Source organism: Vigna radiata, chromosome 11, assembly GCF_000741045.1.
Source record: "Vigna radiata var. radiata cultivar VC1973A chromosome 11, Vradiata_ver6, whole genome shotgun sequence".
NCBI classification, from domain to species: Eukaryota; Viridiplantae; Streptophyta; class Magnoliopsida; order Fabales; family Fabaceae; genus Vigna; species Vigna radiata.
In genome coordinates this window covers 11975542-11992588 of record NC_028361.1, presented here as the reverse complement: position 1 = coordinate 11992588, position 17047 = coordinate 11975542, and the positions used below count along the sequence as shown (strand labels likewise).

Genomic DNA, 17047 nt, shown 5'->3' with positions numbered 1-17047 from the left:
TTTTTTTATTTTATTTATATTTCCATTGAGTCCACAGAGAGATATTAAATTAAAATAGAGTATGCGAGTAAAGATAGGAACTTCAGGTAAATCTAACCTTGTAGACATCTTCCATGGGATAGCTATGCTGAAGATTCCCATCTATGGCATCTGCTAAAACATTCTCTGGGTATTTATTTCCGAAGATTTGGCTAACCTGAATGTGATGAAAACAAGCCTTTCAAATAATAATAATAATAAATGTTTGAGTATTAACTCAACTGCGGAGTTAGATTTCTCTGAATAAAAGTGAACTAATGATCTATTGGATTTCATTTTCATAATACATACTCTCAACCTTAAATTCTATTTCTCTTCTATCTCTTCTTAATGTTCTATGAGAAATGAGTTTGACTTACAACTGTAACAAGTGATTTCATATTGTTGGCTTGTTGGTTGTCACGAAATAGTGCACGTTTCCCTGTTATCAACTCTGACAGAACCACCCCAAATGCAAAAACATCTGTTTTTATAGTCACTTGAAGCTCCTTAACAGATCTAAAAGGNGCAAAAAAGCAATCAAGTCAGAATAAAATCAACTGGTGTGTAACTTTTTTTGACTTGGGTTTAAGTATATAATGGTAGCAAGAAAATTGATTCTGTTGAATACACCAAGAGAGTGTACTTATGATCTGAAAGCACAAAACCTACTCTGGTGGAAGGTAGCCCGGTGTTCCAACCAGCCTTGTTGCTATGAATTCTTCCAAAATCTGCTACCTACATACAAAAGGCCAACTTAACGGATTGATTTTGAACTAAGTATAGAGACTTTGGTTCAAAGTTTTCTCAACTCAGCTTTACAAAGAAATAAAATAAATTCATTCCCGCCAATTTCTTACAAGACAAGTTAAATTCAAAGGGACAAGTAAAATGTTTTAAAACCTTTGTTGTTTTGTTAAACTAGCAGTGTTATAATATGTTTATTATGTGATAACATGAACAGCTGATTTAGTTCTATGACTATGTCAAAGTGCTATACCGATTTTATGTCATAATAACATTAGAATAAGGAAGCAACAATATCATGTTATCCCCCTACCGATTTTATGTCAAAGTGCTATACCGATTTTATGTCATAATACCGATTTTATGTTATCCCTCTAAAGACACATTAAGCATATCAAAGAGTGGTCAAGACGGAGCCAATTTGACATGAATCTACTTGAACTTGAGGTTGAGAGTAGACTAATAATTAAGCTGAATAAGTTCCAATCAAAGGTCGAACCAAATCACTCTTTGATATTATTAATGAGTAAATTGGATTGGACCATAAATTATGGATCAAATTAACATCTATAATATAGGGAAGGGATTAATTATAAAATTACAATTTCCTTTTTTTCTGAATGGATTTCAAATTATATTATTTTAATTATTTGAAATATCTTATTAAAAAAATTTAAGTATAATTTTTAACTTCAATTTGATTTCCTCATTCAAATAACTCATTTTGTTTCAAAGAATTTCAAATTCTCCAAATAAATTAATTATTCTCTCAAACTACATTATTCAAACACACTTTTATTAAAGAGCCCTTACTATTTACACCTCCAAGTTATTATTAAAGTATACTCCGATTTTCCTATTTTTATTTTTATGACTATTACATGAGCCCTTACTATTTACACCTTAAGTTATTATTAAAGTACACTCCGTTTTTCCTATTTTTATTACAAATAGTTTGTCAAGTGCATAGTATTCATGAATTAAAAATTTTATAAAACAATGTAGAATACATGAAATTTTTATTATCATAGTCGAGCAAGGTTAGTTCAAGTTCATATTCAAATGGAATCATTATAGATCTATAGTTGAGTCGAGTCGGTCTGAGTCAAAGGTCAAAACAAGTCATCTTTAGTTATAGGCTGAGACAAGTCAACCTCTGCCAAAGGTTAAAATGAGTCCATCCAGGTCAAATTCGAGTTAAGTCAACACAAGTCGAATGTTAAACTTAGTCTTTTAAGTTGAAGGTCACTCTAATTTAGTTAGGACAAATAGTCTATTCAAGTCAGTGTGACTTGAAAGGTCTAAGAAAGTTGGCTTACACCACGGATAAAAAGAAGTTAACCCAAGTTTGACTTAACCTTATTTATCTTTATCATCAACCAACTCACATAGGTTGACTCATAGATTGAGCCTAACCCATGAAGTTTTTAGAGCTGGTGTAACTTTATGGACGATTTCTTTTAAAGAATTATGTTAGTTTTTTTTTTTTTTTTTTTTTATCTTGATCCATGTTAGTCAAAAAATCAAACTTTGTGCACCGGAAGATTGACACTTCTAGATTCAATCTTAGAAATAAAATGAAAATAACAACATTAAAACTTTTATTTAAAATATGAAAAGCAAAAAAATAATAATGAAAACAATAAATCATTTATATAAATAGAAACTAAAAGTATCCTAACTTTGTATTAAATAAAAACAAAAATTATTATATTAAAATGTAATATATGATAGTGAACATACTGAGAATTAGGGATGGAATGCTAGCTGGTGGAACATCATACTCTATCACGCCCAGATCCATCAATATAGTGCCTACATCTTCATATGCATTGACTTTGGGTTCACTTTGATTAATATGCTGCTGCAGAGGTCATTTACTCCTTTGTCTATTAAGTCAATGATCTTTTATCATATAAACCCCGTCATTCGGTCAATATTTTCTTTATGCCCCTTCCCACATGATTAATAGCTGCTTTTATTTCACATACTTTCATATTCATTTAACATGGCGTACATATAACATACACTTTTTTTTATCAGTAAAAACATAGAGCATAGAATATTATAATCAGTGAATATGATGTCCACAGATTAAGTATATCATTGTGTTGTAAACAGGTATTATTTAATAAGTATGATTATAAAATCAGCCAAATATAAGATGTGTTCTCGTGATATAACAATTTTATTTATTATTATTTGCCATTAGTAATTAGGAAAACACATTTTTTTCTCTAATAGTAAATTAAAATAAAATATTTATATATGTGACCTGTTTGAAATAAAAGAATATAATAATATTATATACAAGTTTTGGATAGAAAGGTAGGAAACTGCATGCACCTCTCCTGTTCATATTCCTTTCACGCCAACTTCCATCCAAACCTTTTTACCTCAGCCAATTTATAAGAGAAAAAAAAAATAAAAGACAGACAAAGGTTGAAAACAAAAGGATTGAGATAGTAATTTCTGCTATATTGATGAAAGCAATGTAGCATGTTTATATATATGAAAGGACAAAAAAGAATAACAAAAAAACATAGCAGAAGGTACAACAGTGAGGGAGGTGTGTGTCCTTTATATGTACCACCTAACAGAATATAAAATTGTATCAGAAAAAAGACAAAAATTGTACAATATGAGCTTATGCATTTCTATTCAATTAGGTTGGGATTACTGGTTTGATTGAGCTGTTGTGGAACCTTTCTTTCTTCTTCTTTTAGTCCCTCACAAGTTGGAAGTTTGAAGATGTCAAGAAGCTCTAGCTTGGATAGATTGGAGTGAAACAACCGTGGAGGGAGCGCTTTAGTGAAAATATCTGCTAATTGATGGGATGATAAAACTGGTAAGAGGTGCATGAGACCAGCAAGTAATTTTTCACGGATGATGTGATAATCATTCTCTAAATGCTTTGTCCTTTCATGAAAGACTGGATTAGCTGCAATATATAATGCACTTTGGCTATCACAATAGAGGACAGAACACTTAGTAAGAGGAATTCTCAAATCACCAAGGAGGAAAGAGAGCCATTAAAGCTCACAAGTGGCAAAGGCAAGTGCCCTATACTCTGCTTCTACAGAAGAACGAGAAACTGTAGATTGCTTCTTGGCTTTCCAAGACACTAAAGAGTTGCTAATAAAAAAACAATAACCAGTGATGGAACGCCATGTATCAGCACATGTAGCCCAGTCAACATCACTAAATCCAAGAAGCTGTGTTGAGGACTTGCGACTAAAAAATAAACCTTTTCCAGAGCATCCTTTTAGGTAGTGAACCACTCTCAAGGCAACTTGAAAATGAGTCTGAGTTGGTGCTACCATGAATTGACTGAGCTATTGGGTGGCAAAGACTATATCAGGTCTTGTTTTGGTTAAATAGATGAGACGTCCTACTAATCGTCTGTAAGATAAAGCTACAAAGAATCATTGATTAGAGTGGAAGAGGGTTTGCAACCCATGAGGCCAGACTCTTTAATCAAATCTAGACAATACTTGTGTTGACATATTGAAATCCCTTTGCTAGAATGAGCCACCTCTATTCCTAAAAAATATTTCAATTAACCAAGATCCTTTATATGGAAATGAGAGTGAAGGATGGTCTTAATTTTAGTAATTTCAGAAGCAGAATTTCCAATAAGCACAATATCATCAACATAAACAATGAGAGCAGTGAAAACAGATCCAGTAACTTTGACAAATAAACTATGATCAACATGTGCTTGAACATACCCAGAAGACAACAATAGAAAAGATAATTTTTCATACCATTTGCGGCTTGCTTGTTTCAAGCCATAGAGAGACTTTTTGAGCTTGCAACAATGATTAGTAGGATTACTGGACAGTTCAGGAGGAATAACCATATACACATCTTCTGATAGGTCCCCATGGAGAAAAGCATTGCTGACGTCGAGTTGGTGCAAGTCCTAATTGTGGATTGATGCCAAGGCTAGAAGGGCCCTAACAGTAGCCATTTTTACGACAGGGGAAAAATTTTCTAGATAATCGACCCCTTCAATTTGTGAGTACCCTTTCGCAACAAGGCGAGCTTTATAGCGTTCCACAGATCCATCAAGCCTGCGCTTAATTTTGAAAACCCATTTGCATCCAATGGGTTTGATAGAGGGAGGTGTCGGAACAATGTCCCAAGTTTTATTCTGCCTCAAGGCCAAAATTTCGGCTTGCATGGCCTCCTGCCAGCAATGTTGGGTAACAGCCTTTTGATACGTCTTTGGTTCTTCCTCTCGATTAAGACACACCAAAAAGTGAGAATAAGAAGAGGACAAGTGAGAATAAGTGACAACAGAATGGAGAGGATACAAGATCTTTGAAGGGGATTAGTTAGAATCCTTTGGAACAATGGCCAAATCATTGGAAGAAATGTTGCAATAATAATCATCAAGGTAGCTTGGGCGAGTAGTGACCCGAGTTGAATGTCGCGGAGATGGAGGGGAATTTGGTGGTGGTGATGAGGGAGAGGGTTGATGGTGCAGTGAAGGAGGGTCGCTAATTTTTTATGGAGAAGGTAAGCTAGGGCAAAAAGTGGGATCTGGGGAGTGTATAGGCTCATGGTGAGTGGGTGATTCAAAGGGAGGGTGGTTGGAATAGTCTATTTCAAGTTTTGGAAGGGTTTGAATATGAATTGGGCTTGTGTCTGGGAGGGCATTGTAGTGGATGGTGAAGCTGGACAGGGTACTGAAAAAGGAAAAAACGTCTCATTAAATGTTATATTGCGTGATACAAAAATTTCTTTGTTGTTGATGTAAAAAATGACATAGCATTTGGTTCCTGTTTGGAAGCATAAAAAATCCCACGTCTAGAGTGGGCATCAAATTTTTGGCAAGAAGGATTTGTTGATGCATAGCAAAGGCAACCAAAAATTTTAATCAGAGAAAAATTAGGAGGTTCTTTGAATAGTAATTCAAAGGGAGTTTTAATTTTAATAACAGGTGAAAGAACACGGTTTATTAGGAAAACTGCATGTTTAATAGCATAAGACCAAAAAGGTTTAGGAAGGCTAGATTGAAACATGAGGGCCCTAGCCACATTAAGAATGTGTTGATGTTTTCGTTCGGCACGTCCATTTTGTTGGGGGGTATAAACACAATTTGTTTGATGTAAAATGTCCTTTGATGAAAAATAATCCCTTTGAAAAAATTCAGGTCCATTGTCAGAACGAATACACTTAATGGTTGTATGAAATTGATTTTCAATTAAGGCAATAAAGTTTCAAACATGTTTTTGGACTTCTCCTTTTGATTTTAATAAGACAACCCATGTAAAACGACTAAAATCCTCAACAATAGTTAGGAAATAATTCTGACCATGAAAAGAGGGTTTAGAAAAAGGTCCCCAAATATCTATATGAACTAAATCAAATAAATTGGAAGATGTACTAATACTTGGGGAATATGGCAAACGTTTTTGTTTAGCTAAATGGAAAATGTCACAATTGTCATCAACATGTTTAGAAATAAAAGAAAATTCATGTGTAAAACGTTGAGATGTTTCTCCAAAAGGTGTCCTAGCCTAAAATGCCAAAGGTTGGCGTTGTTGATGGGAGGGGTATTGAAATTAGTGATGAAGGAGACTTTAGGTGATGTCAAACTCGCATGGTGGTTGATGTCTAAGTGATAAAGGCTTTGTTTCAATTTACCCAAACCAATCATCTTCATTACCACCATTGGCGGTGGTTTTAGATTTAGAGTGAGCTTTAGACATAATGAAGAAAGGAAGGTATTAGCAAAGCTCCAAGAGATGGAGCTCTGATACCATATAAAAGAACAAAATAAATGACAGATAAAGGCTGAAAACAAAAGGATTGAGGTAGTAATTTTTGCTATATTGATGAAAGCAATGCAGTATGTTTATATACAACCTATTGCCTATGAAAGGACAAAAAAGAATAACAGAAAAATATAGCAGAGGGTACAACCGTGAGTGAGGTGCGTGTGGCTTCTATATATGTACCACCTAACGGAATATAAAGTTGTATTAGAAAAAAGACAAAAACTGTACAATATGGGCTTATGTATTTCTATTCAATTGGGTTGGGTTTGCTGGTTTGATTGAGCTATTGTGGAACCTTTCTTTCTTCTTCTTTTATAATTTCTTTTAATTTATTCTGCTATTCACTTCTATTTCTATTTCAGAAATAAATTGAAATGAACCATTGAATAAATGAAGGTTTAAGAAGAATTATACTCAATTAAATGTTAGTTTTCTTAGTGTTTTAGTCATAATCTTAATAAAGAAAATTAGAAATTAGACGTAGTGTTACCTGAATTTTAACTTTGTTTGAATACTGTGTATCTAAAAGAGATAACAATGTTTTTAGGCTACAAGAATTTAACGGACAATGATAGTTAGTTTGAGATAAGGAAAGCTAATAAAACTTTAGAATATTTCTCTTTAAATTTTATGATGACGATGAATATGTTATGATATTGAACTGAGATATGAAAATGATTGTGCTGGTTTTATTAAGTTGAACTTGATTGGTTGTCATATTTTAGAGAAATAGAAATGAGTAAAATGGTGGATTATGTACGGTGTAATAAACTAGTGTAATGGTGATATCTATTTTGATTTCAAATTTAATGGGTTTATTTGGATACAAGAAGTAAAATAACTTAGATACACCAATGGACCAATCTCATATACATTGAAATTTCTAAAATTCTGTAATGGCACGAGACTTTAAAATTGTTGGGCTCCAAAGAAAAAATATATTTTAGGGAGCTCCAAGGAATGAAGTGTGTATACTAATTATATATTGTTGTGCATCATCTATAAAATAAATTACAAAAACTCTAGGACTCAGCTTTGGGCACCAAATAGTCATCATTGGACACAAGTGGATAATAGGTGTCGAATTTTGTCATTGGGTGTGACTTGGAACTTTAGTTACAAGGAGCGCCTGTTTTATTTTCGCTAGGCGATAGTGCGATCTTGCTATACAGAAGTTTGAGAAAAATATTTTTTTTTTCGGTGTGTTTTAAATTAATTAAAGGTATTAAGAGTGAAATATGAATTTTGTGTGAATGTTGTGAATGTAGTGACTCTTAGAGAGAGTACTAAGTTGATGTGATGTTACGTGGTGTATTGAGAAACATTTGTAGAGACTATCTTGACTTTAATATTGACAGATTCGTGCAGAGGAAGATATCTAGGGGGAATCAAAGGGGGTTCTTGGCATCTAGAGCTTCAGTATGAAATCAAATCAGACCTAACAAATGTGAAAAACATACCTTGGTCATACTCAAGAGGAATTGATGTCCCAATATAAATCTAGAACTATGATTCCCAAGTTGCGATAACGAGATATGTTAAGTGTAGATTTTTTGAATTTGCTTTTCTAAAAATAGATTTAAATATTTATGCTATATTTGAGCTATGAGGGTCTAGCCATGAGGGTTGTTGTGACTTTTGAATTGTGAGGGTTGTATTATATGATAAATATTTGCTTCTTATAGTTAACAAATGATTTAAAGTTGAAAATGAACTTTGTTTATAAGGTAATTATTGTTGTTGAATCGAATTTATGATAGAGATAAATAGAATTTGATAAAAGAGTGGAAGATTAAACTTGTATGTTTGAACTGTTGAATTATATTTTGAGGATAATTTTAATTATGTAGTGGTACTTATTTTCACTAACTTACCTTTTGATTTGGTAGTATTATGATCTTTACGTACAATAATGGTATATATATAATTAACAATGAGTTTGCGTAGTTTTCTTTAATTCTATTTCATTAAAAATATACGTAAAATGTATATTTTAATTATGTACTTTTGTACTGATAGCCGATCTTATTGGTTAAGTTAAGTTAGGTTATTTTTAAAAAACTTTCATATACAATACATTTACATTTGTGTATTTAAGGAATATTGTGTGTTATTATTGATGTATATGCTTGGTTATAATGTAATTACAATATGTGATTAATAATAATTAATAGATCTTAAATAATTATATATTAGAATAAAATGTTTAAATATATGTCTTAAAAATTATTATAATGACTAATGATTAAAGAAAAAAATAATATAAAATTTTAAATTATCTAATAAATTAAAAACTAATTTAGTATATATATATATATATATATATATATATATATATATATTCAATTTCAAAAATTATATATTACTCATATTCATATATAATTTAAAAAAATCAAATATTATTTTCATATAAATATAAATGCTTAATTAATACAAGAATTTTACGTTAAAGTAAAGAAAATTTAAACAATATCAAAGAAGATAGATTCAATTATTATATTAATATATATACATTAAAATACTTATATAATGTGGTAGACATAAACTTATCTTTTACAATAAAATTATTAGATAAATAATATTTTTTTATTATATATTATTGTATGAGTGAGATTCGCCTATTCATAAATTTATTATTCAACTCAACTATAATGGAAATTTACTAGTTTTTGATTGAGTAATACAACCTCATTACACGATAGCGCCGCCATTATATTGAAACCCTAACAAAATAAAATTCATACGTGATATTATATTGCAATGCTTGACAAAATAAAATAAAATAATACAACTACTCTTGGATACTGTAAAATCCAAGATCTTTGTTGACTATTTCCGAACTTTGACCGTGAAGCTGCAACAAACAGCAAAGCAATCTTTTAAACTGAATACTTGTAATTAAAATCTTCTGCAACAACAATTATTTAAAATTCTTAGGAATGTTAAAATGTAACCAAACTCTTGTTCATTTAATTTCCATCAAAATCAGAGGAAGAAGAAAACTAGAAAAGAAGCAATCATTTTAATCAGTAAATAAAAAATAAAAAAGAGGAAGGGATAGAATGGAATAGAAAAAGGAAGAAATATATTTACTATTTCTCTTTAAAGATTTACATAGGAGTCCAGGTGGTAATGGTATAATCAATGGGTGACTGACTGGTTAGTCAAAATAAAAATAAAAAATATTGATCAACAAACAAATGTAAATTAAATATAAGAATAAATGACCCCATGACCCAAGCTTCTTGCATGCCCTTGAGAAGGAAAACCAATGTCACCCAAAACCAAAAATGACCAAATATAAAATTAAAAAAAAAATTAAAAAAAAAAAATTGATCCCCTTAGGGACATTTGACATTTCTCCCAGGTCCACCATAGTAAAAGTAATTCCCCCAAACATTATTAATCCCTCCTTGAATGTCATAGCAATTGGGGTGATCTGCTAGAACCCTAAGATTTGACAAGGGTACAAGGTTGTTGTCCCAATCCACAACTTGCATATTCCTAAAGTATGAAGCTTTTCCAAACCCTTCACTTGCAAAATGCCCACTACCCATTTGGGTTGAAGTGTGAGACCCTGATTGCCTTGAATTCACCACTTCTCCACCAAATTGCACCATGCTTGCATGATCTCTAAGGTGTGTGAACAAGAACGATGGCCAATACCCGACTAAGATTCCGGATCCGAATTCAAGCCACCAATTCCCATGCTTTGGATCCTGTACACCAAACACCAAACCTTCAATCTCACCTTTTGTTGCAAACTACTCAAACATAGACATAATTATGAATACCAACATGTTAGCCAGGTTGGTAAGTGAAACGGGTCAAAAAGAGGGAAAAGATAGGTCGTGAATGTTGGGGGAATAAGCCAATTTTTAGGGTTTTGTTAGAATAATAGTAAAACGAAGATAAAAAAAAAGTGAAGAGAATCTTCAAAAGAAGAGGAAATACAGTTCATTATTAGAATTCACAGTGCATGCGTGTAATGTCCCAAAGTATTAAAGTGAGTAAAGTGGCATGTTAACTGAGACATGACATAGGACAAAACTTTGTGCACCATCACTTTATTCTTCCTCTTTTTTTAACTACTATATCTTCACTTTTATAAAATTTTTAATTAATTAATTATCATATTACCATCAAAAGCTTAAATTAATCTTCCCTTCCTTCTTCTTCTACCAGTCTATATCACAAAATTCGATGCCATTGCCATACTTCCCACCCCACCATTGACTATTTTTAAATCCATTTTATTTACTTTTTTTTTGGGTTTTTGACAAGACTTTTCTGAATAACAAAAGTATTCAAATCCAACGGTAGGCACAGTGTTCTGTCATAAAATCTTTTATATCCTTTAACAGGGCCCACCCTTAACCCATCAAGTATGCCACATAAAAGATTAACCTAAACAAACCCTAAATGGCTTAATCCGTTTTATATGACAAAGTTTAACTTTTTCAGTCACCAAAACAAAAATTAACATAAAGTAACCCAAAAAGAAGTAAATGGAGACTTCTACACCAAGTTCTCAATAAATAATCATTTTTTGTGATCAATTTCGTAAAGAAACACCAAATTACCTTCCAAATCAGCAAACTAATATCAAATTGCCCACCAGCATAGGAAGAAGTTGGAGAAATTGCAGCTCCAATTGCAATTTTATTGTTAGTTTGAACAAAACCTGAGCACAGTAAATTGTAGCATCCAGTTGCTTGATATGCATCACTCTGTAAATAATAAATACCAATATTTTTCATCAGTTTCATTCTTTTTAATAACAATAACAACTGTAGTATGAACCTGTCTCCTTGATTTAACATTATAATAAATGAAATAATCTGTTTGACTAAAAAGTTGTACCATCATCAGGGCTTATTAATATATGATCTGCCTTAGAGTTTAAGCAAGGATCACAATGAACATATAGTATAACTGTGCACTCTTTTTCCTTGAATGAGTTTTCTTACCGTCCAATAAGTAAAGAATCTGGGGTATCTGTCCCCATAGAGCTCAGGGCTGACCTGCAGCAAAATTAATTGAATAAGTTTGGTTGTCGAAAGCATAAAATTAAATTCGGTGATGAAAATGAATGGTAGGTAGTTGAGCATGGTATCTGTGTTTTGAATGCTATTGGTAACCAAAAAGGATACAGTGGTAGAAATTATTGAAGGAAAATGAGTATGTTTGTGTAAAGAAAGAGTTGATTAATTAAGGTGCAGTAATGGGTGAATTGAAACTTGCCTGCCAACCAGCTTCAATAGTGTTGAGATCATCCCCAAATGAACCAGATATGACCCACATTTGGGACAGGCTGAATTCATCCTGATTTGCCACACGGGGTGCCCACACGTTTATGCTAGCCTTAGCTCCATAGTACTGTTCTCCACTCACATACCCAACTGCATGCTGTGCAGTGCACCAACAAATACTATTGTTAGGTTTGCAGGTATGTCAAAATTAAACTATTTGTTAGGTCAGTTTGAAGAGTTGCTAGAGGAAGCTAAGTTTTTTATTTATTTTTACTTTTCTATGCAAGATAATGAGGGTTTAAACTTGATGTTGAGTGGTTTGGTTAAATTTTTGTATACAAGGTAAAGGTAGCTGCAACATACACAAGGATGAAAAGACCACTTACTTTGGAGTAAGTGAAACATTACTAGCTGAGGAACCATGGAATTCTGTGATTGCCATAAAAAGGAAAAGGTTGAAGTTTCACAATCGGAAGAAAGGAATAAAAATCCAGCTAATCAAAATTTATTTTTGGTGCTTTCATCGCTATTCTTAGCGTCATTGTGAAGCATGGTGAAAAAAAAAAAAAAATATATGCATAGGTTGAAAAACAAAACATTTAACTCCCATGTGCTTGCCTTAATAGTTTCTGCTATAGTTGTTTGCTTGTTAATGCCTTCCTTTGGTTTGGAAAAAGGTAAAGAAAAGAAAAGAAAGTTTCAGTGCATACCTCGTGGCCATTGCTACTGGTGTCCCTTCTAACACGCCTTCTTATTTTCCTTCCAAATCTGCTTACAGAACTAGCTCTTAACATGTCTTGTTCTTTTGTTCTTCTAATTGGAATTGTACCTTCTGGACATGACTCCCCTGATATGGTCCATAGCTGAAAATTCTCACTCAATATGTCCCTTTGGTTATGACCTTTAGGCCGTTCGGGAGGATCCTGCACATGTATGAACATCTGCACTTTAATTTGAATTTCTCCCTGACTTCAAATAATAAATTCTATGTGATTCAAATTTCTCCTCACTTCAAATAATATATGCAAATTAAAAAAACAAACAAACAAACTGTAAGAAAATGTCTGAGACAATTAACAATTACCAGTGGTTTGTGTCCCTTCAACATAGGATGATCAAAAGCTGGTTGCTGATGAGACACCACACAGTCTATTACATCACCGTCAGGACTCTGGTGGCAGCGAAAAGAAGTTCACCGTGTTACGGTTAAAAGCAGGGGAGAAAAGAAGGGACATGAAAAGCTAGAAGCTTTGGCTCACCTGAATTGTCTTGACAGGGGGCTTGTTGATTTGCTGAAGACGAGTTCTTATGATGTTCATCTTGTAAACCTCTTCTTGCGGCTTAAAAGTCTGATTGGCAACTGGGGTGTTGCCCATTTCTGAGGAACAAACAGGACAAAGCAAAGAAACAACAAGAAGGAAATGTACAAGTGTGGAAATGATCGGGGAGCTCAAACAAAAGCTAAAATTCATGCTTGAGAGATCTGTCTTCCTTGTTTCTATTGACAAATCCGAGTGAGTTTGTTCACATTGGCCTTGTCTTCTTGTTCTTGCAGGAACAAAACAAAAGTGTGTGTTCCCAGGCTTTGATTCTTCCAGGGGAAACACGTCTTCCACCAAATCTATCCAACACATGGCGAGTATTCTAAGAAAGGCTAATTACTCCTTCACCATCTTCAATGTCTTGGAAGCACACAACAACTTCCTTCTATTCTCTCTCTGACTCTCTCTTGGAGTTTAGTGCTCAAGACTATTGTGAAACTCGGGTTTTGTTACTGACAACTAGAACTTCCAGGTGCTACCTGATTAAAAAAAAATGCACAGGGTTGGGGTTTCTTGAAGTTTTGACCATGTGGGTGGAGTACTTATAAATGCCAGAGTAGTGATGAAATCATGCCCAATTTAAAAACTCCAAGAAAGTCTGAGTGCAAGAGGGGTGCATGCATCATGGCTCATTAAAAAAAGTTGTTTGTGTGTTTTTTTACAGTTTTTCCTTTAGTTACCATTTTGGTCTTTAAGGAATGTAATTATCATGGTGTCCATTAGTTTGGTTGATCAATACAATCAATACTAATAGGTTCATTAAAATGGTGGTTTAATGTCAATTTTAACATTAAATTAGTTCTTTAATATTAGTGTTTATGAGGACCAACTATTGACTTTTTTAACATTGGAAAATTAAAATTAAGAGTTAATGTTACTTTCTTTTATTGTTCAAAGTGAAAAAGTAAAGATTTTTTTTTTTTTCAGGTTACAAGAATGCATTGGAAAGAAACTGCATTTTTGAAATATAAGAAATGGGTTATTGAAAATGATGTCACTTTGTAGTGGTCAATCATGAGGGTAGTTTCGTTTTTATCTTTAACTGCAGAAGAAATGGTTGTAGGGCTTTCTATTCTGAAGTAAAAAATTGGAGAAGTAACCTTGTATCAGAAAAGGTTAAAAAATTAGACACAAAATGTACTTGAAGGTATCCAAATTGGTCCTAAGACAGTTTGGTGGGAGGGAAAGAGAGGAAGAAATATCGAAGTCAGAGAGATATAAGAGGACATGTTTCCGGTCTCCAATACAAGAACTGAAACTTTAGCTTTTGTGGTGTTAGTTTTTTGGGGCAAAATGGGACTGATGATTTCTGTTATTCTTTACTTTGTGTCTCAGGACTGATAGGAATTACGATTGATTTGGGTTCTCTGTTTGCTTTAAGGCCCTTGCTTTCCCACTTCCCAAGATGTTCTATTATGACTCACCCTTCTACCACATTTTTCCATATTCCCTTTCACAGCAAAATTTCTATACTCTTCAATCCAATCTATAACCATCCTCAAGCCTATTTTCATAAGCTGCAACTTTGAAAACAATGTTCTATCTACTTATACCAAACTAGAGAGATAGCAGATAAGTATAATAATATGCATATTTTATGTATCTTTACAGGAAATCCTCAGTATTTGAAAGTGTATCATACTTTGATTCAACCCAATTGAAATCAATTTAAAAGGATAAAACTTTCCAGCTTTTCACATATCTTTGATAATAACTCTTACTAAGTATTTTGAACATACAGTGTTTGACTAGTTTTTATATATTTTAATTAATTGAATTTTCTAATTTCAGTCAATGACACTGACAGCTTAATTTTTGTAATTTAAAAGATTAATCTAATTGTTTTATTAAAATTAAAGTTTATCATTCTTTAAGACCTTTTATATGTCTTTCAAGAAGTTACATGAATTTGCATTAGTGAGAGTTGAATTGGTAGTAGGAAGGTCCCCAACCCAATTGGCACGCGCAGACCTGGCATTGTTCACTACATGTTTAAGCACAAACTCATGAGATGCATGCGTGTCATGGTTTGTCCATGGTATTGGGGGCTCAATCTTTTGGTTGTCGTTAATTAGGTGAACCCCATCCAGAAAAAAGAACCACCACTAATAATGTTTACCAACGTAACTACCTTAATCAAGGCCACTTATCATATGCTCCATGCTCACCAAATTCTTCTTATCTTAAAAGGGTCTTAGCTTCTTCCACTTTTGTAGATTATAATCATTTTGTCTTTGTGTTCTGTTGTTACTGTGGTGCACCCCTACGTAATCGAGTGGCTGGTCAAAATGCTAACCATCACTTTTAACTATCTTGGTGAGAAGGAAACATTGGGGAGTTATTAAGGAGAAGGAAAATTAATCATGAAAAAGCTATATTTTGCAGTTAATTGTATGAACTAGAAAAAAAGCTATATTTTGCTGTTTTCGTCATTCATAGCTAATGGCCTATTTTCATTGAATAAAGTTGTACCACTCACACCCTTTAAGAAATTCTGAATATACTATTTCCATCAGTGCTATTTTCACAAGAAAAACTACTTTTTTCTTAAAAAAAATATATATTATTAATGCATCTGAGATCTTTGTTACCTAGCTTTACTGTTAAAACTTAACAATTATAATTGAAAGTAAAACATAGCTTAAATAACTTACAGAACATGTCCTCAACCAAAATGATTAGTTTAGTACCAACAAAACATAATTGATTTGAGCTAAAGACAGAGTATGCTACCCTTCCTAGGGGATGTAGCTCATAAACCTTTGTAAGACATTAGGGACTATGATTCAAGGCTTCATTGGCACCAAAACTGATGTTGTCTTTCTTTCACAGTGTTTCTCTAGTTTCTCCTTTTCGGGGACTCTGGCAATGATATCTGCCTACCATTTTGCTAGGAACCTCTTTATTTGTAGCTCTGAATTTTTAAATCCTTTTCTTTTCTTACCTCTCACAAAAAGACCTGGCTCATACTCACTAACATCAGCAACATAGACAATGGGAAGCATACTGAGAATCTGGTCCCCTGTGAGTCACTCTCACTACAGCTAACTGGTCCGCACATTAAATTACACAACCTCAGTGAAACCAAAACTCATGTCTCTTACATCCAGAAACATTCAGCAATGTACTTTACACAAGTTAGTTGAAGGTCAAGAATTAATATATGTTTGGATAGCAACTATAAACACAAAAGGCCAAATATGTTTCTTCTTCTGTTGTTTGAGTGAAAAATGAAAAGACCCCTCTAACTAACTCATGGACAGTTTCAAGGGATTAATTAATTTAATTATAGTCATCAGTTTAATGAACATTATGGACCATTGTACAACCAAGTTTGGAAGAATTAGAAAGCCCTAATTAATAAAGCCTTTAAAGGTTTCTGTTTATCTTTTGAGTTTGTCAGTCACTGTGCATTAATTTTTTCATGTATTAAGACAGATGATCATCCTTCTCTCTTAATTGATGGATGGGATGGAGACAGATGTTTTATTTGAGAAAACTGTTACCAGACAACCGTGGCTTCCACTTTTTTTGATTGCTAGTCCATGTTAGGTTTGAGTGCATGAAACATCAATTTGTGACAAAACTATGAGAAATGGTTTATTAGCTACTGAAAAGTTGGCATGTGTCTACGTTTCTAAGGAAACAAATTTAGGCAAAACATGCTGCAGACAGAAAAATGTAGTTCACTATTTCAAGAGCAAACAAAAACCAGTAACGTGGGGTTATTATTAATGTAATGGAAGGCAATTCTAGGTGAGAATTCGGTCAATAGTTGATATGTAAGGAAAGCATGGGTGAATGGTGGATGAGTGTGCAGTGTGAGTGAGAGAGTCCATCATGCAGAGATATGGCCTAATTAATTTAATTAAGAAGGGTTGAATTCTAAATCTGCAGTTGAAGTTTCAATATCACACAA

At 33.0% G+C, this 17047-nt stretch overlaps 1 protein-coding gene across 1 annotated transcript; it reads right to left on the bottom strand.

Annotated features, from left to right (window-relative positions):
* Nucleotides 1–9622: 9622 nt before the first annotated feature.
* LOC106776346 lies at nucleotides 9623–13742 on the bottom strand. Its single transcript, XM_014663774.2, has 7 exons — nucleotides 13066–13742; nucleotides 12891–12977; nucleotides 12517–12729; nucleotides 11799–11963; nucleotides 11525–11578; nucleotides 11138–11284; nucleotides 9623–10273 (listed from the first exon to the last, which is right to left on the bottom strand). Exons 1-7 carry the CDS (start codon nucleotides 13438–13440, stop codon nucleotides 9896–9898), a joined length of 1419 nt encoding a protein of 472 aa, XP_014519260.1. The 5' UTR covers nucleotides 13441–13742; the 3' UTR covers nucleotides 9623–9895.
* Nucleotides 13743–17047: the final 3305 nt, after the last annotated feature.